Raw genomic sequence first — 20,053 nt, 5'->3', positions numbered from 1 at the left:
GTAGCCTTAAGCCTCCACCACCTTGGCCAAAATGTTTGGTTACTTCTGCAAAGGGAGAGGAGGTAGGGATGCACAAATGCAGAGTAATACACTGCCTCCAGTCTGCTTGGGGTGGACAGTATGAAATCATTTAGCTCGTTGGCTTAGAGCTAACCAGTTTTACATATACTACCTTTAAAATCAGAAACGGAAACACATCTACTATGTGTTATTGGAAACTGGAGGCGAAATAGTAATGCATTTGGAAATAATTACTGCTGTCAAATATAAAAAACTTAAAGTTATACACACTTAAAGTTATAGTTACTAGTGATGTGAAAAAAAGAAAAAAACTAATACAATATGTTGCAGCTGAACTTGTGCTAAATATAAAAAACATTTGACATTAGATTTGCAATAACTGATATCAGAGCTTATCAGAATGACAAGACTTCCAGATTCTGGCCCCTGACTCCAGAGGGTTAAGGTGCAAGTCAGCTATTCCACATTCTGCCTCTTGGCGCATAGAGCACAGAATGGCAGCTTATTTAGGAGCTTTTGCCTTTATTTATATAGGACAGTGGAAAGAGACAGGAAATGAGTGGGATAGAGAGATCGGGGATGGGATGGGGAAATGGACTAATTCATGGTTAAGATGCTAGCGCCACAGCCCCCCAGCTGGTGACTGTATTTATTTGAAATTGATTCCCTTGGCTTTAAAGGCTACTCTGTTCTCTTGCAGGTTGGCAAAGATGTTTTTGGAGACAACTACATACAAAATTTTAAGAACAATGGTATATCAACAGGTAACGATTAAATGCTTGATGCCATTTGTTGTCATTAAATTCACATAAATGTTGAAAAATATGTAAAGAGTGTCTACATTTGTTCCATCGCTTATCTGTGGTTTTTCACTGCATTTTGGTAGACTATGTGGAGCAGACTGGTGATGCTGCGACTGGAGCTGCTACAATCATTGTCAATGATACAGGTACCAAAATCAACTAACCTTACTACATATACAAAATTGTCCCACCAGCTAGCTGTTCGGCCATGTCTTACCCAGAATCGCCGCTCTTGTATGGTTTAAGCCGTATTTTCACTCATAGTTCAAGCACACCAGTGTACAGTGCTCGCCTTCTGCGTAGGAGTAACGTGTATCTATTCAGGAAAAGTACTTGTACTCGAAGTACACTAACTAAACTAAGTAAATTGTAGAGACAGAGCAGCATATTCATTTCACCTTCCATGTTTATTTTGACGTTATAGCCTCTCGAGCGCAAGCTACCCCCAGTGCCATGGCAACCGAACGTCTGAAAACTTCAGTTTCCCCTGTCCACGCTACAACTCCAGTTTTCAAATGTATCCGCCTAGGGCAGCGTTTTTGAAAAGCATGGTTTTCAGTGTTGGGATACGTGGAATACGCCGTTTTAAAGTAAGGGTTGTCGTGTATTCCTACCAGACTATTTAACGGGATGCTATGGAGCAGTTAACCTGGCTATTAACTATCCTAGCTATCTCTAGCTTAGGGAACCATCTTAAGAGTTTGCAGTTGCCTGTGTGTGATTAACTCATGTTAATATGTGTGAATATGAACTTGTGAACATAAACTCGTTAATATGAAGCGGCACAGGCACCCTGAGGGGTAACCATAGCAACCCAGAAACTCAATGTTCGCTGAAAAGTTTAATTTCCCAAAATCAGCTCACCAGTAAAAGACAGTCTTGAATTCAAAGTGATCACAACTTTTAGTGTGGACGGAAGGGCTAAACGGAAAAATATTTATGAGTTTCTATATTTACCCGTGATAGTATGCTGTAACCTCGTGAACCAAAAGCTAAAAGCTCTAATTCTAATTTTAACTCATCATCCATGGTGGCAAGAATAGGCAGGCTCTTTCTTCCCTATTTTAGCTGCGCGCTAAATAACACTAATGGGCTAAATAACACTGATTACGCTAGTAAGGCGTCGACACATTCAGACGAGGTTCTTGTTTGATAAATACAATGCAAAATACTGTGCGCTATATGCGGGTTGGCAAAGGCGCAGATTGTGCTGCGGTTGCAATGTTAGTAAATGAGGCCCTCCGTGTTCTCATACATTGTATATTCAGCCTTTATACAGCCCCTCCAGGATTTTGCAAATTTCTTGTGACATTTTGCTATCAATGATTTCTAAACATTTGTGAGATATTTAGCAATTTTTGTTCCTCTTCAAACCTCACTTAAACTCCACATTTACTATGAAACAAATTAATGAGAGATAAAAATCACGAGCCCTGACCTTATTCTGATCAAACACACTCAACAATGGTTAGAGTTAGACACCCTGGGATTGGCTCAGCCTGACTGTGTGTGAGAATGTCTGTGAGCTTAGAGTTGGCTGTATTCAACCTGATATCAGTTGTAGGTATAAAGCTAGTCTATGGAGGTGGTGTTGATTAACATAAGGTTGAAGAAAAGTTAATTGTATGTAATATATTTTATTTTGAGTCAGTATAGATGGTAAAACTTGACTGTTTTGAATAACATGATGACAACATGATGACACTGTTGTCCAAAGCGACTTGCAAAACATTTGATAAAAAAAATACCAAACACTCAGAAATGAAGCATTATCTATAGGCAAGAGGAGTTTATTTATATAGCACATTTCATACACAGAGTCAATTGAGTGTGCTTTACAGAAATAAGAACAAAAAGAACATCCGAAGGATGGAAGAAAGGAAGGAAAGCAAAGCAAAGAGATGAAAATATAATTAAAAGGAAATAAAGAACATAAAAAAGAGAATATAGCAAGTCCATAAATTAGAATAAAAAACACAATTCAAAGATACACAGTACATTAAATAAAATAAAAAGATTGTGGGAGTAGCCTCAACTGTGTGTGTGTCTCTTTCGGACTAGAGAACTATAGATCAATAGCCGAATCGGATCCATCGTAATAGAGCCCGATGGATCTGTTTTCAGAGCCTGACATAGCCTGAATAGAGCACTGGCCCATACAGAATCCTTAATAGAATTTGCAATAGAGCCCAAAAGAGCTGTTTTCAAAGACAGTTAAAATGGTGGTATAACTACAAATAATCTGATCTCCATCCCATTAAGAAAATCTGGATGGAACAAAATGGATATGGCAGTCCTTACATACTTTACTCCATTCATGAATCACTAAGCAATAAAAACCTTTATTATTAATGAACTCATCTCTGAACATAAACTTGACTGCATGTTTGTAACATAAACCTGTTTAAATAACAACCCAGTCCCCTCCATGCTATAGTTTTGAACCTTCTACTAGTAATAGTTAAAAAAAAAAGGCGGTGGGACTGCCTCTATATCTATAGACCCTGAACTGTAGAAATATCCCTATTGGTGATTCAAAGCAGGTTCGTTCAGATCCTCTGTCAGTTGCTGAGAGGGACCTATGTTTGTTGAGTAGTCAGAGAATGCATCAGCTCACCATACCTAATGACAACTCTTGACCTGCTTTATAAGTTAATGTTATGTTCAGAGATTTTAATGTGCAAACTGTTACAATCATTTTTATTTTTAACTTCAATAAATAAAAAGTAACAGTGTAGAAATAGTTGAAGAAAATCCTCATTGTTAAACGTTCCTTTGCTGCAGGAGTTGTATTTATTTCTTTTCACTTGAAAAATCAACAAAGTAGAGATTTCAGGGGTGCCCACACTTTCGCATACAGTGGTATATATTATATCTGTTGTATTGCATACAGTGGTATATTATATCTGTTGTATTGCATACAGTGGTATATATTATATCTGTTGTATTGCATACAGTGGTATATTATATCTGTTGTATTGCATACAGTGGTATATATTATATCTGTTGTATTGCATACAGTGGTATATTATATCTGTTGTATTGCATACAGTGGTATATATTATATCTGTTGTATTGCATACAGTGGTATATTATATCTGTTGTATTGTATGTCCATTGCATTGCTTTGGCAATACTGTTTACACAGTCATGCCAATAAAGCATGTTTGAATTTCAATTTAAATACTGCTGGGCTATACCATACTTAAGCGTAATTATACCCCGTGTCTTCATCAAAAGTGTGACATGTATGATTTAGATTTTTACTCAGATAGAACAGTAAGTAAGTCTGCATTTATATCATGTTCCTGTCACAGATCTTATAATTATAGTTATTCATATGTCCTACCATTGCACATATGCTAATATGTGCCCATTGTGACTTTAGCCCATCTGTCTTCATATGTTTTGGTCACTAAATCCCCTTACCTGATGCACCCAAGGATATTAACATCATACTAGAACAACTTTGCAACTTCTCAATTCCATAATACATCTAAACTTTAATTATTTATGCATTTGTTATGAATATCTGGGAGTACTGCATTGTTAGATTTTTCATAAATCAAGTTAATAATGAATGATAATGATCTACTAGGCCTCCTGGCCTTTTGAGGTCAAACGAACTACAATACACTCAGACTACTGTCCCTCATATTTCAATAGATCCATTCATTTATATAGCTTTATTAATTTGACTTTTATTTTGGATGGTGTCTCCTTCTTCTCCCTTCTTGTCATATGCCTCTCTCCCTCCTCTCTCTTTTTTGTCTGTATAGAGAGATGGGTAATGTAGTTCTGTTTAGTGTCTGTATAGGGAGATGGGTAATGTAGTTCTGTTTAGTGTCTGTATAGGGAGATGGGTAATGTAGTTCTGTTTAGTGTCTGTATAGAGAGATGGGTAATGTAGTTCTGTTTAGTGTCTGTATAGGGAGATGGGTAATGTAGTTGCAAGTTCCAAGAGAATCATTTGTAACATAGTGAATATTACCTACAACTATATGATCATTTGGCAATACTTTCATTAATATTTAATATTTACAATGCAATTGCAATTACTGTAGCTGTATTATTTACAAAGCAATTTACAAATGTTTAAGATGTACAAAGAAAACTTATAAGTATGGTCACACATCAAAACTAGAATAACATGTAATGTACAGTAAAATCTACTTTATAAGATGTTTTACGAAAACAAGCCTTCTGGCATGTATAAGGTATATTAGTCTGTAATACACAACTAAAAAATAGGTCACACCGCTAAAGCACAAGAGAATTTTGTTACTGGTCTAATACAGCTATGATTTGCCATACCATCTGGGTCTCAAGAAATAAACGCCAGTCTCTTTTTATTGCTGGGACCAGATGAGATAAGTATTTCAAGCAAATAAACTCCCAGGCATTTATTGAAAGTTTTACAAATTTACAAATTCATAACAAAAAGGTAGAACATTTGATTTGAGATGGTTGCTAGGTTGCTGTGTGATAAATAAAAAGAGAGAAATTGTATTTGTGTTTCATTATCGAAATATCCACAGCATCACTAAAATGATCTCTGATGCGATGTCTGCAGTCTGGATGTTCTGCAGTACTTCTTCATCTCAGTAAAGTTTTTTTTAAGAGAAAATGGTTCTTGGTTGTTAGCACTGTATGATGAAAGTGTGATGAAATCACTGATGAAAACGTTTTCTCAGAATTGACTAATCATGTAGACAACAGTGACTTCTTGCCATAAGCTACAATACAGTGATAAGTACAACTCTCACTTATCATTGACTCAGCAGTTCCACATACGGTTTCATAGTCAGCGCCAACATTGGTTATTATGATAACTTTTCAATCCTAAACAGCACATTTACTGTTTGAGAGATATAGATCATGCTTTGTCTGTGTCTGGTGTGTCATGTCTGCAGGTGAGAATGCCATTGTGATTGTGGCTGGTGCCAACATGCTGCTGGGAGACGCCGAACTACTCAAGATGCAGGGAGCCCTGAGTCACGCCAAGGTGTTGATCTGCCAGCTGGAGATCAGCCCAGACACATCACTAAAGGCCCTCCGTGCAGCGCGGGAGCATCACGGTGAGTCTACCTAACCATGACGCAGCCTGTGACAGTCTTGGTGCACGCATTGCATTGAATTAGATCCACCACTTAAGGCCCTAATGAGTTGCACTGTTTTAACAGTCTTGGAATCAGCAGTAGTACTCCACTTAAGTAGCTTAGTAGTTAGAGGAATTATACATAATTGAATAAACAAAATCTGATCCACATTCGCAAGGAGTCTCTTGGAGTGTGCGGCATAGATGGAGTCACAGCACAATAGTCTTTGATTGAAATGATAGGAAGCACAAGGTGTTATTAGCGCCTGGTCTATTCTTAGGCACCCCCATGTGGTGCAGACATTTGCATGTTGTGTTTGGCTGGTAGGAGCCCTCTGGCACAGCCCAACAGCCCACTGGTGACGCACCAGGGCTTGTTTGCAGATGGGCAACACAGATGGCCACCTACACTCGTTTTGACATCGCTTTCACACTAATGTGCACTGCTCTACACACATGCTCCCAGAAACACACAGCGCTGGTGCTATTGAGCTGTGTGATAGTGAGTGTGGGGAAGGGAAGTAAGAGAGAGAACGGCTAACCACGATCCCTTTTATTCCAGCGTATTAGAAAATCACTTGGAATGTGTTCAGGGTTGGGCTTCCAGCAGTGACATGAGTGGATAACACTTACCATGAGCTCAAAGATGGAATTGCGCAAATGCCGCCTCCACACTTCTCTGTGATTTTTCTTTTTTCCTCCCTCTCTCTTGCAAGTCAAAGTAAAAGTTCAGCATAAAATGACCTTTATTTCCCCCCTTCCCCCACAACACACACGTCCATACACCATCCCACTCAAACTACAACTCCATCTTTTAGTAAATAGGTAGGTAGGTAATTGCACAGGATCTCTATGTTGTCAAGCCTACAATATGCAGTTAATGTCCTGTACACCTTCTCTAGACAGGGACAGTTCCATGCCTGTGTGTGTGTGTGTGCTTTCTCACTTTGATTTTGCTCTGTTGTGAAATAACCTTGACTGCCCCAGTTGATGTGGGTGTTGGGTGCTCAGCCAGACAGGAGCTACTTCCAACACTAGCACAATGTACAACTCGCCCAAACCAGATGTTCGCAGAACTTTGAGTTGAGCTGCTTAAACCCATCTGTGGCGTTCATATGTTTGTTATCCATAAAGTGTTCGTAGGTTTACTGGATCCCCAACATTATTGGGTTTTTAGAACAATGCAACCATAAGAATTCATGTGAAACACTGAACAGACCGACTTTCTCTCAGTTACAAGCAATACAGACAATATTCATGGTAACCGCTTCCAGATCATATTTAATAACAAGAGTGACATATAGGGCCTGCGTGAGACTACATTCAGCAAGTATGAGGGAGAAGAAAGCATTTGTTTTTCACCTGGTTATCTGTTTTTGTCATGTTTACCTTTTTTACACACTTTTATTACCCCCAGGATCAGCAGAACCAAACACCTTGTATGTTACATGTATGTAAGGTTACCTACATTTGTAGGGCGTGGGGGTATACGGTATGCACTCAATCAACACTTGTTTTTTAACATGTTATTTACAAAAAAATGAGCCAAGGCCTGGTAGTCTCAGGTGGAAAAAATAATTTCTTGATCCATTTTTCTTTTAGTAAATGTTGAACATGGGTCCCACAGACCCAAACAGCACAGGATGGTTAAAATAGACAGAGGTCATCCTGGTATTGGTAATCATCTAAGGAATTAAAAAGATACAATCAAAGATAAATGAGATAAAGGCAGAAGTGGCTATGGCAGTGAGGTGAAACTGGTGGAGATGGTAAGTTAATGATAATGAATGAAAAGAAGGAATATCCCATTGTTGTGGTTTTGTCAGCTGCAATGTGTCTTGCCTGCAAAAAGAGTGTCATCCAGAGTGACATCCCCATTTCCATGGGGGGTCTCAGGCCAGCTTTAAGCTGTTCCATATCTTAAGACCTTGTGTCCACACATTTCCATGGGGGGTCTCAGGTCAGCTTTAAGCTGTTCAATATCTTAAGACTTAAGTATGTCACATTGGTGCGTGGGACCTTGTGTCCACACATTGGTGTTATTGTGTGGTTTATTTGATGTGTGTTGGGCACTATTTCCAGATGCTCAAATCTTTCAAGGGGCTTAACCTTTTAAAACAAACATTACATTTTTTTATTTTAAAGCCTGCCAGGAAATGTGTTAACGTAGATAAGATAGATTAATTGCATTAACCCATAACACAGGTTTACTGCTTCCTTGTTAATGCAGAATTATGTAGGCATAATGTGCCACTCATGCTATAAAGGGAAAGTGATTTTTTCGCCAGATAACTCGGGCATTGATGAGGGACTCCACGCCTAGAAAAGGCTATGGCGCTGTGTTAATGTCTCAGTTTGCACGCACAATGTCAAATATGTCAGTCATAATGCCAATTTAAGTCCGCCCGCCGCCAGCCGTTTTTGCCTTCAAAAGCAGTGGTGGTTTCTTGGAAGGATTTTGATGGCAATGCTGAAATGACCGTCCCCCTCCTACAGTTAGAACCATCTTTAATTACTGTCCCCCTCCTACAGTTAAAACCATCTTTAATCCAGCACCGGCTGTCCCTGACCTGTCCCCTGAGTTCTATAAATTGTCGGACATCTTCTGTTGCAACGAGTCTGAGGTGAGACACAAGCGACCCTTGCAAACCAAACACAGACACTGCCAATAAACTACTGCATATTATTGTAATAAGTACTGTGGTTAACTTTAAGATTACCCAATGTACTTTTCAGTTCTAACAAACCGATATGATCACCTATTCTACTAGAAATGCACAAAATGACTTTTGAGTTTGAAATCTATCACTGTAGACCCTGTCAATGTCTGCATCCTCACATTAAATCAGTTTTTGGGTTCCATCGGGTACATTTCCATTTCTCTGATACTGTATACCTGCAGGCAGAAATTCTTCTGGGTGAAACGGTCGCCACTGTGGAGGATGCTGGGAAGGTATCCCTGAAGCTATTGGGACGTGGGTGTGGCTCTGTCATTGTCACCCTAGGATCCCAGGGCTGTGTGGTGCTATCGGCACAAGACTCATGCCCAAAGCATATTCCAACAACCAAAGTCACATCTGTGGATACAACGGTAGGGAATGAACGTCTGACGACTGCTTCATAGGGTACCTCTGTCCAATATTTCTGCTCTGAAATTGGTTTTGTTTCACTTTTGTGTCACTGCTTGTATGGATCAAGCTCGTATTGGGTCACACAGGGGCTAAACATGTTAAAGGTTTAACAAATTTAATAAAAGTAAATTCACATAATATAGACTACGTCATCACATAGTGAAAATGTGTGGGTTAATTTCTCGACAAATGAAAATCAGCTAGCCAAACGCTATGTGATCCATTCCATCCTGATACAATATATTTCATAGTCCTGAACTCAAACTGCAGCTGTGAATAAGCAAGCTTAAAACAATGGGAACTTGTTTCCAGCACATTTATGCATCAGGGACTAATGTTTACTCAGTGTACAGATCTAAACACTAGCACAGCTAATGCTACCTATCTGTCGGATATAGTGTTTCTCAAAAAGGTTTTAATTTGTTTAGGTATGGACAAACATCTCTCTGATTTATCAGTTGTGTAGTGTGGTTGAAGTTTCTGGACAAACATAATCAACTTCTACTCATACACATTGGTTTTACTTGCCATGCCTGCTATCTGATGTAAGATGTAATATGTCCTCAGGCAACAGTTTTGTGGTGTTCAGCATGTGTATGAGGTTGTTTATTAGGGATCATTGAAATTACATATTCCCAATGGGGAAGTCTTGGGTGCTGTGGGGCAGTGATAACCCTACCCCTAAATTGTTCTGTGATTTACAAGGACTTAAAACTTTCAACCCCCCACTAAAACAACACTCTTAGATTAGCTTCATCTTAAAGGATTTTCAATGCCCCACTAAAACAACACTTTTATATTAGCTTCATCTTAAAGGATTTTCAATGCCCCACTAAAACAACACTTTTATATTAGCTTCATCTTAAACTGCAAGATGTTCGTGTTGAGTCTAAATGGTTCTCACAGACATCCAAGTTTAACTAAACGGAATAACACTGGAAGAGTTATCCTCTCTCTTATAACTAAGAGAGGGCTAAAGGAATCTTTTGACTATTATAGCTTTGCTTTGTCCTAGCTTACTTCTCTAACAATTGTACTCTGAAGCTAGAGACCTCTCTGTTCCTCTGTAGAAGCACACACAGGTCTGTACCAAGCAGTCTGAAATCTGTTGCCAATATGTTGGTGATTGCTTGACAGACAACTGTCAAAACTTGCTATATGTATAAACTAGTGCTGTCAAACGATTAAAATATTTAATCGCGATTAATCGCATTTATGTCATAGTTAACTCAAAATGAATCGCGATTAATCGCAAATTTGTAAATGTCCCTTATTTTTTCCATCATTTTATTTTTATTTTAATGCCCTTATCAACATGGAAAAGTGGATTTGCTTGCTTTAAGCAAATGTTTTATTTTATTGAAAACCAACATTGCCAAACAGGGCGATACAAAATAAAATTATAAAGTGCACATTTCAGGTAAACAAGGACTCAGCCTATAGTGCAGTTAAACCATGGCTTAATATTTTCTTTTTTTCAAGTTTGCTGGGAACATAGCAGTCACGCCTCTTATTTCAGAAACAATGAACCGTAACAGTTATTTTACCAATAAAAGGTAAGCCTACTACTTCTTTGCTTTCAGCCAGCTGCCTCTTGACATTTTCAGACAACAGTGAAGCTCGCTTCTTTTGCACAACACAACTTTTAAAAGTAAACTTTCCATTCAGAAGCTTTTTATCATCCATTTCGCCGTATCGCGCTCACCATTCACTCAAACAGTAACGTTAGCCCACTACACAGTTTGCAAAACCCAAAAAGAACGTTAATCTAAAAAATAAAAAAATAAAAAATTATAAAAAAACAAATTGCGTTAATCTCGCGATAAAAAAATTAACGGCGTTAAAATGAGTTTGCGTTAACGCTGTTAATAACGCGTTAAACTGACAGCACTAGTATAAACCTCATTAAACCTAAGAAAAGGTCAGAACTACAATTTTAACTAATGTTAAATCTGGAGCTAGGGAGTAGTGAAGACTAGCATTATGTTTGAAACGACTAACTTATTAACATATATAAAGAAGACCTTTTTTTATTCTGCAAATGTTTGACCAACGATATGCCCCTTCATGCAGACTGAAATGGTCCCCTTTTGCCATGAATGCGTAACCCTTACAGTACTGATACGTGCCAAAAAAAGCAAAATTCTATATCCTAGCTGCTGGCTAGCTTGCTAACTAGCTCGCTAGTCTGTTACGCTATTTACACACGACACACCCACTCAAAGCAAAGGGAGCGCTTCACTGGCATATATCAGTACCATTAGTGATCTTGCCCCTACGATTGAAAGTGTAGGTCTATCTTCCTGTGATACCCGGATCTACAGACCTTTTTAAGACCTGAATTTTGGCAGCCTGAATTTGTGAGGTTGAAAAAATAATGGGTTTAATATAACCGGCTGAATCATTGTATTTTCACTACTGAATATTTTGGAACTGTATTTGAAAGGTGTTGGCTGAAAGGACTATATAGAACGTTTTTTTTTGTATTACATTTTGAATGCTGGAATTTTGTTTCCAATCCAAATATACAACCCTAATGAATTGCAGTGAAGAAAAATTCAAGCATTGTTATTGCTGTCAAGCATCATAAATGCTGTTGGATTTTGTTCAATTTGTGTCAAATTGCAATGCATAAAAATTGAAGCGTTGTTATTGCGATATGTTTTTATTCTGTTCATATAATTGAACATGCCATTTTGCATTGAGGACATTTGGCACTGTCCCACATGTTCCTTCCAGCCGCCACTGTTGGTATGTGTAGACATCAAAGAGATCAAAAATTAACCTTGGAGCCACAGAGAAAAGTAAATTAATTTCTAATCTTAATATTGGAGAATTGACATTTCAGGTTCCTGGTTGTCAGTAATCAGAAAATATTGGTCATCTTGTTTTTTTTTGGTTTGTTTTTAAATCAGACATTAGAATCGGCCTTAAAAAGTATCCCGTTTAGGCAGGATTTGACCATGTACTACTCCACTACTCAAATATGTCAAAGAATATGCCTGAAGAAAGAATGTCTACATATCAACTTTCTAACAGGTCAATTTATCTAACTTGAATGAAATTGATCAATTTTACAAAAAGTCATTATAGGAGACTTAATAGAATATTAAGTAAGGGCAGTATAGTCTGCCGGTCAGTATCGTAAAATAAATCCCAACGGGACGAACTAGACCCCAACATGCAGCTGAGGGGTCTTGTTTCGTCTTAAAGGGATTTATTTTCCAATACTGACTGGCAAACCATACATTATCCTGCTTATTATACAGTTACTTACCAAAACGATTAAAAGAAAAGTGACTATGTCAAGAACGGAGACTGGAAACAAGGTATTGTATACAAACGCTCAAGGCGTGTTTTACTTAATAAAACAAAAGATAAACAAAAGGCCACGATGGGCAAACAAGGCAAAGAGCACAGGACTCTTCTTGCTAGTCACAAACAATATCACACAAAGACAAAGGAAAAGTCCAGGGCTTAAATAGAAACTCAATTAACAAATAGGCTACAGGTGAGAACTAAACATGGAGGGAAATATTAAACACCGGGGAGGATGAACGGACTGCGGTAGCATATGGTGCCGGAGCAGGAACCCGGACTGGAGTAGCTGCAGGGACTGGAGCAGGAACAGAGGAGCGTGTTGTAGAGGCTGTGACAGACTACTTGCGGAATGATATGAAAGATGTGAATTAGAAACCCGTTGCCAATACATTTTTTGCAGTGGTAATATACTATAAAAATCAGACCTCTGAATGTTGGGATGGTCCATTCAATTCAATGGAACTTTTTGCAACATTCTGAGGAGCCGTATAATAAAAACACTTTCAGCATTACATTACAGTGAATTAAAAATGCAGTGTTAGATATATGATAAAGTAAATGCCATGAAAATACTTATTCAATACAATTTCTATTGGTAATATGTAAAATAAAGACAAGACAAGATAATGTAATGATCATTTTCTGAAGTCTGATAAGAATAACGTTTGGAAAACCATGATGTAATTCATTGAATACATCATTATCTTTATACAATACTTTGACAAGGTTCCCATTGAACCCCCATTAACTCTTGAAAGAATTTTTTTTAAATATGAGCTTGGCTACTTCAAGCATAGCTTTTCCAAACAGATGGCAGGAAAAAAGGGTCAAATTCTCACAGTAGCAAATGGTCTTTCACAGAACCACATTGAGTGTAATTTAGAGACAGTACTGAGTTTCTGTTTTCTATACCACTAATGCTAGCTTGATGAGCGCTGGGTGCTAAATGAAGTATTTGCCTTTGTGCTTGATCTCACTCTCCCTTGGCTTTGAGACGTGTGCCCCCCCCTGCCCCCCCCACACACACACTCCCTGCGTGTGAACACCAAACCTCCCTGCGGCTCCGCTCCCATGTGTCGTGACTCACATCACAGCAGAGCTGTCGTCTGCAGCAGTGAGGCTGTGGTTGGTCCTACTCTTGTCTGTGTACTCCCTCACACTTTGATGACCCCATAAATACTGGATTGTTAGACTTGGTGCTTTAATTCCTTTTCCAGTAAGCCCATCCCCCCCCTCCAGCACAGAAAAAAACATGTTGTTCATGTTGGTGCTGAGACACGAACAGAGTCTCTCTGTGAAGCTACCATCACAGGTAGCATATCCTGACATGTCAACTCAGTGGTGAGAATGCGATTGGTTAAACAGTTTGAGTCACACTTTACTCCGCTCTTTCCCTTGCTTTTCCTTTATTCAGAAAAGTTTGATGTGTAGCCAAACAGTTCAAGGAATTGAGTTAATGGTTAAGCCAGAAGTGACGCCTTTGCGCTGATTTTGCTCTAAATGTTATTAATCACACAATTCTATGCAGACAACATCCGCTGGTACCACCGCACATATGCACCATGGCTCAACCATATGTGTCCCTTCACTGCTTCTCCTGGTCCTCACACACACACACACACACTGCTTCTCCTGGTCCTCACACACACACACACCCACACACACAGACTGCTCCACTGCTTCTCCTGGTCCTCAGCAGCTTCAGTTCAGGTTGTGGAATGAAAAGGGTACCATGCTACCACTGATGTGTTACAAAAGGAAGCAATATTTGCCAAGTTTGTCGTAGATTTAGCAAATGTCCTCATGTAGACATTGTGTAGACACACAATGCTGTGGGTGAGTTACATAACTTAATTAATGATATCTTAAATCGGGGACTACCTCAACGGCCTTGATAAGACAATAACATTGTGAATAGACAGCACATCAGATGCCATCCAATAAAGGAGTGGTGTGTGTGTGTGTGTGTGTGTGGACCAGGAGAAGGAGTGGACCACCGTCATGATTTGGAAAGAGGAAGGAAGTGTAGGGCCTTATTGCACAATCCAAGCAAGACTATGGAACTCTAAGGAAACTTAACATTAGAAAGAGAGGAGAGATTTCTGCCATCACATGTGTAACAGAATACTGCAGGCAGCTTTGTAAATAGTACATGATCTTTATTGGACAGTGGCTGTTGATTTTTTTTATTTCATTTCATCATTTAATTGATGGGTTGTTGAATCTAATCTACAAAGCATCAGGGCTGGCAGAGGCTGCATTTTCAAACTAAATAATAAACATCATACTTCAGGAACATTCTGTTACATGACAGTCAAAGGGTGCAGTGTCATCATATTTGACACAGGAAAAAGGAGAGAACACCAACTCAACACAGGCTTTGTTTGATCCGAGTCCACTTAAGTGGTGGACCCAACCAAAGGCATATTGGGGTTAGTCAAAGACTCAGGGTGCACCCGTTGCCTCATCAGCTGGGAACTTTCCATGAGCACCATTTTGACCACCCAAAATTTCCAGACAAAGTCTGGCCAATCCAACAGCAGTAATGGAACCAGTGTTGTAAACACACATGCTCAAAATGTGCTGGCCATATTTTAGTAACTTTCGTTCAGTTTTCCTCTATTAAGTGAGGCTCTGTCAACCATTACTAATAGTGAGGTCTGAGGAGTGAGATTGGGGGGAGAATGTACAATTAAGATACTTAGGAGGAGAGCGAGAACGCACCAGAGCAGTGACTCACCCTCCAGTGGCGGAACCATCTGTGGTTGAATTTGAGCACATCATCACATTCCTGTGTGCTTTCCCGTCAAAGATCTAACACCCCCACCTCCTAACCTAATCCAGTCATCCCCTACAGGCAAGTCCCCCTTTCACACAACATTCCACTGCAATTATCAATACTAGGGAAGAAACTAAACTGTACACACAGAATGCTGGACTCTTTTGCAAGAAGACAAACCCAAACAAAAATATCCACAACAAATGACAAGGCAGACCTGAACTGATACTGAAGGCCAGATCAAGACTCGATAAACTCTTTCAACAGCACTCAAGCTCATTAAAATCTTGTTGTTTCTATGTTCAATATTTATATCTGAAACTACATTCATGAAAGTTAGCGTTCCTACATAAAATAAATGTGGAACTGACTAGGACTAGGTTCTTTTGCACACTTTAACATGAGTCTGGGCAGGTTCTTTTGAGATAAAGCGTAACTGTATACTGTATATTAATGTATACCACCAGGGGGATGAATAACTGTTGTGTTCTGTGAGTATTTCTTCATGAAGTGATCTGTTGCTAACTGTATATGGTAACAGGCATACACACTCATACATACATATATATTACACATTATAAACATGATATACACTACCATTCAAAGTGTTGGAATCACTGATTTTTTTTTTTTAAAGCAATCACACTTTTCCATATTCCAGTAACCTAAACTTTATCAGAACATCACACATTTTTTGTAATGTTGTAAATGACTATTACTGCTGGAAATGGCTGATTTGAATGGAGTATCTACAGGCCCATTTTAAGCCACCATCTCTCCTGTGTTGCAGTGGCACATTCTGTTAACTAATCCCAAATGACCATGTTTAAAAGGCTAATTCACGATTTCAAGTACCAAGTACCAAGTATTCAGCCTTTGATGGGTGCACCTCTACTTACTGTTCACTTTTGGAAGCTATTGCAAATCTCATTTGAATCATTTGAGACCTACTGGTCTACTTAGATGGCATTATACCACCCCCTGCTGGTGCTTGTTATACACTTGAACAAAGACTGAATAGGGTGTACCCATAAGGCCCACCTAAATCTGTTTTCTGATATTTTACTGACATATAACCTTGAGAAAGGTCAGTATAAACTTAATATTTGTTTAGAAATAAAATCTGTCATGGGCAATTCAAGTAAAATACAAATATGTTTTGAACTATGTCCAAAGTCTGGCATGGGCCTAAGTCAAGTTAAGTGAAGTCAAATCAAAGTACAAAGTAACTTCACCAACACTGTATCTAGGTACACTTTGTATATATTTTATGTATATTTGATAGAAAACAAGTTGAATTTAATAGAAATAACTAAATATATATATTTTCTAATCAATGTATTTATTCCCAGGTGTTTTGCAATTTCCTTTTATTTTCTTCGTGCCTACACTATATATTATCATTCCAGCTTAGAATACCAACGGAGGCTGCGTTGGAAATCGTTAATCAAACTTTTGTCAGCATTTTGAGTGGAAATTTTATTTGCATTTGTACATTTGTATTCGTGCACGTCGGGCTGGCCCTCGCAGCGGAACGACAGTTTACAACCTTACCGGTTTATCAATTATAATATTAATATTATTATATTCGAGATGCAACACAAATCTATCCGCTCTCCTCAGAACGAGCTGAGCTTTCATTGATAAACCAATGCGGTTGTCTGCCTCTCCCGAGGCCCCGCGGTCTACTGGTACTCGTTCAAACGGGTAGACAAATCAAATAATAGCCTACACCTGTGTAGGTCCTCAACATAGCAGATATTTTAATACATTGAAAGCCATGAATACTGAAAATGGAATGTTATGCTCAAAATCACCGCCGACTGATGAAGTCAGGATGCATACGCAGGTTGAGTAATTGAGAGAAATGGGCAGTGGACAGAATCAGAATAGAATGTTTCCTTAATGACATAACATGTTCATTTTATGATTTAGTACAGTAAATTCATTACATATGGGTCCTTTAAAGGCTGGGACCTGCTGTTGCCACTCTAGCTTACTGTCACAAATACCTCAATTCAAACATTTTTAATCAGCATTGACAGTTCAATGGAATCATTTCGCACATTTTTGTCTCAAAAAACCTCAGTATTTTGTTTACTCAGACACACAAATTCAATCTGAATATTTCTTGGGTCTTTCTAAACTAGCCTTTTTTCTGGCTGTATACCATTTAAGTAGCCATGTATAACTATACAAATTAATCTTGGATGAGATTTGTTCAGTGTTTTCACATGGATCTTTTAAGAAAGATCTCAAATGTGTAAATCAGTGAACAGATTTCCTGTGTTTTAGGAATAACACCTATCTCTGTTTCTCTCTTCCGTAGGGTGCTGGAGACAGCTTCATTGGTGCACTGGCTTTCTACTTAGCTTATTATCCCTCACTGTCTTTGGAAGAACTAGCCAGACGGGCCAATGTGGTTGCAGGCCTGTCTGTACAAAAAGAGGGGACACAGACGTCTTATCCTTACCAGAGGGACCTGCCTGAAGAACTCTTATAGATATGAACTACTGCTGTCACTGCGTACTAAAGAACTGGAGGCAGTTGAATCCTAAACTCAGAATTCCATGGAAGAGTGTTTGTGCACCAAAATAAGAAACAATAAAATGGAAATGTGTAATTCTCAGAGATTTTTTAATCAGATGCTGCAATGTGGGTTCTATGCTGAATTATATTGAGAAAGCCCATTGACCAGCAAGGCGATTGTGGTTTAAGATGGACAGAAAACCACATTTTCAAGACAAATGGTGGTCTGCACTGAGAAAAAACAAGCACAGCCAAGTCATGTTAAGGACCCATTACGCTGGTCTCCAGTGTTTCATGAACCCAAGAGACTTTTGGCAATTACTATTGGTCTTCAAGTATAAAACCACAGTGCCAGCAAAAACCAACATACAACCACCTTTGCTGATCTGTGCGGAATTTAGTAGACATGTCCCTGTAGTGACCATAACTCATTCCACAGAGGCTGCTCAAGAATCTTAAACAGGAAGTCAATTATTAAAGAAATTAAAAATGGTATCCTATATATTTAGAATACTATACTGTACTTTACATACTGCTACGGGTGCCCAAACAAACTGAAAACAGGAAGGGACCTATTGAAGAAATTCAAAATGGCTGCCAAAATAGGGCTATATCAAATAATAGGGCAAAAAGAGATATAATTTGGGATATTCAGTGAGAAATCATGATATGTTCTACCAGAAAGACTTGGGAAGCAGGAATTTAATACATATCCAGAATAGGATATACAGTCATAAAGAAATGTAACAGTGATCAGAATGGCAGTCTCTAGAGTAGGGTAAACCGTCTTTGGCATAGGCCCCTGTCCACAAACCGGCAAACAACAAGATCATCTCGGATCCTGTCGACAGGAGAAGGCAAGGGCAAGGAGTCTACACCTGGACAGGGACCAACTCACCCTAAAGGCCGAAATATACTTCTAAGACTGCGTTATTGGACGGACAGCTTCGACCGACTCGTGAACATTTATGGTTCTCCGACGGTTGTGGGTGTTACAAAGCAATACAAAAAAAGATGGTCGTATTTGTACATAAAAGTTGTTTGTTTTACTTTTTTTTGCTTAGATTTTTTAAAAGTTACCGAGAAATAGACACAAAATAGTGAATGTAAAAACCCTGTTATTGTAACTGAAAAATACGTCTGAGGGGATTTGTGAGGTGTCTGAGCCAGCTATTTAACTCTTTGGTGACTGCCCCAAAATTGACCATTTTTAGTGACTTTTTGTAAATCTTGGATATCTCTGCAAATATTGCCTATAACACCATATATTATGATTCATTTTAAAGGGTGATGAATGTAGAATCAATGTAGAATAGATGGAAAAAATATTATCACTCAATTAAAATTATTAAAAAATAATTTATGCTAATTTATGCAGCGATATTTCTGAAATAAAACACAAAATGTAGGTGTAATCTGCTGTGGTTGCCATCATGTTTTAATGACTGCAATTGTGCAAAAGCAAAGTTTTAGTATATACTGTAAGGAATCTTCCTGCCAAATTTGGAGTCAATTTGACAAAATCTTCATCTCCTTTCACGCATCCTATAATCTCCGAAAAAACATATTTTTCCGAAAAAACACAATTTTACCCCCAAAAAAACATATTTTCATGTATCTTGTTGTAACAACAATTTATTTGCCTAAATAGATATAAAACATGTCACTATAGAACATTTGAACAACATGAACAACATTGAACAACAAATTAGAACAACAATTATTTTATATGCCACATTTAACATATGGTTACTTCAATAAACTAACATGGCAGTCAAGGGTGACTTATTTGTGGTAGTCCTTACTGTGCCAAACTTTAAAACAATTTTTTTCTGCAGTGCAATGAAGGTAGACTTGACAACACTTAGCACTGCAATAAGAAAATACTCTAATTTCCTTCTTTAGGGTCTGATAACAGACTTTGCAGTTCTTTCTCTCCGGGCCAAATGTAGGCATGTGTTCGGTCTCAAAACAATTGGGATCTCTAGATGGAGGCCTGTCTACTGGGGGAGTTCCAAACTCTTCAAGGCCTGCAAGTCCCCTTACCAGCTCTTCTCTAAAATCTAAGAGTGTGTAATTTGTAGGTCTTTTGAGATTGTCTGGGTTTTCAGCACGGTGTAGTTGGAACAGTATGAAGCTGTTTACGACAGCAATGTCAATGCAATGAAAAAACAATGTTTTCCACCACCTCATGCAGCGGCGAAGGACATTGTTGGATGCCAGTCTTTGATCCGACAAGTCAACCCCATTCATGTGTTGATTATATATTTCAATGACCTTTGGCTGCTTGACATTAATGGTGGACCAGGTAGTTCCAACTCTTTCCTTCCTGGAAACAATCGTGCAATCATTCGCATTATTTATGGAAGAT

General features: G+C 38.5%; 1 protein-coding gene across 5 annotated transcripts in view; it reads left to right on the top strand.

Moving 5' to 3' along the window:
- rbks (ribokinase) overlaps positions 1–17,782 on the top strand; it is a 44,447-nt gene extending 26,665 nt beyond the window's left edge. For all 5 annotated transcript variants that reach the window (XM_031580229.2, XM_031580232.1, XM_031580230.2 and 2 more), the window contains 6 exons: positions 722–785; positions 908–970; positions 5,738–5,902; positions 8,455–8,546; positions 8,825–9,013; positions 17,483–17,782. In XM_031580229.2, coding sequence (XP_031436089.2) covers positions 722–785; positions 908–970; positions 5,738–5,902; positions 8,455–8,546; positions 8,825–9,013; positions 17,483–17,656 — 747 coding nt within the window. In that variant the 3' untranslated portion in view covers positions 17,657–17,782. The remainder of the gene's footprint in view (positions 1–721; positions 786–907; positions 971–5,737; positions 5,903–8,454; positions 8,547–8,824; positions 9,014–17,482) is intronic.
- The last annotated feature ends 2,271 nt before the right edge of the window (positions 17,783–20,053 follow it).

This window comes from Clupea harengus, chromosome 14 (assembly GCF_900700415.2).
Source record: "Clupea harengus chromosome 14, Ch_v2.0.2, whole genome shotgun sequence".
Taxonomy (NCBI): Eukaryota; Metazoa; Chordata; class Actinopteri; order Clupeiformes; family Clupeidae; genus Clupea; species Clupea harengus.
Note: the sequence above shows the minus strand (reverse complement) of the source record. Positions and strands in the feature narration are given on the sequence as shown.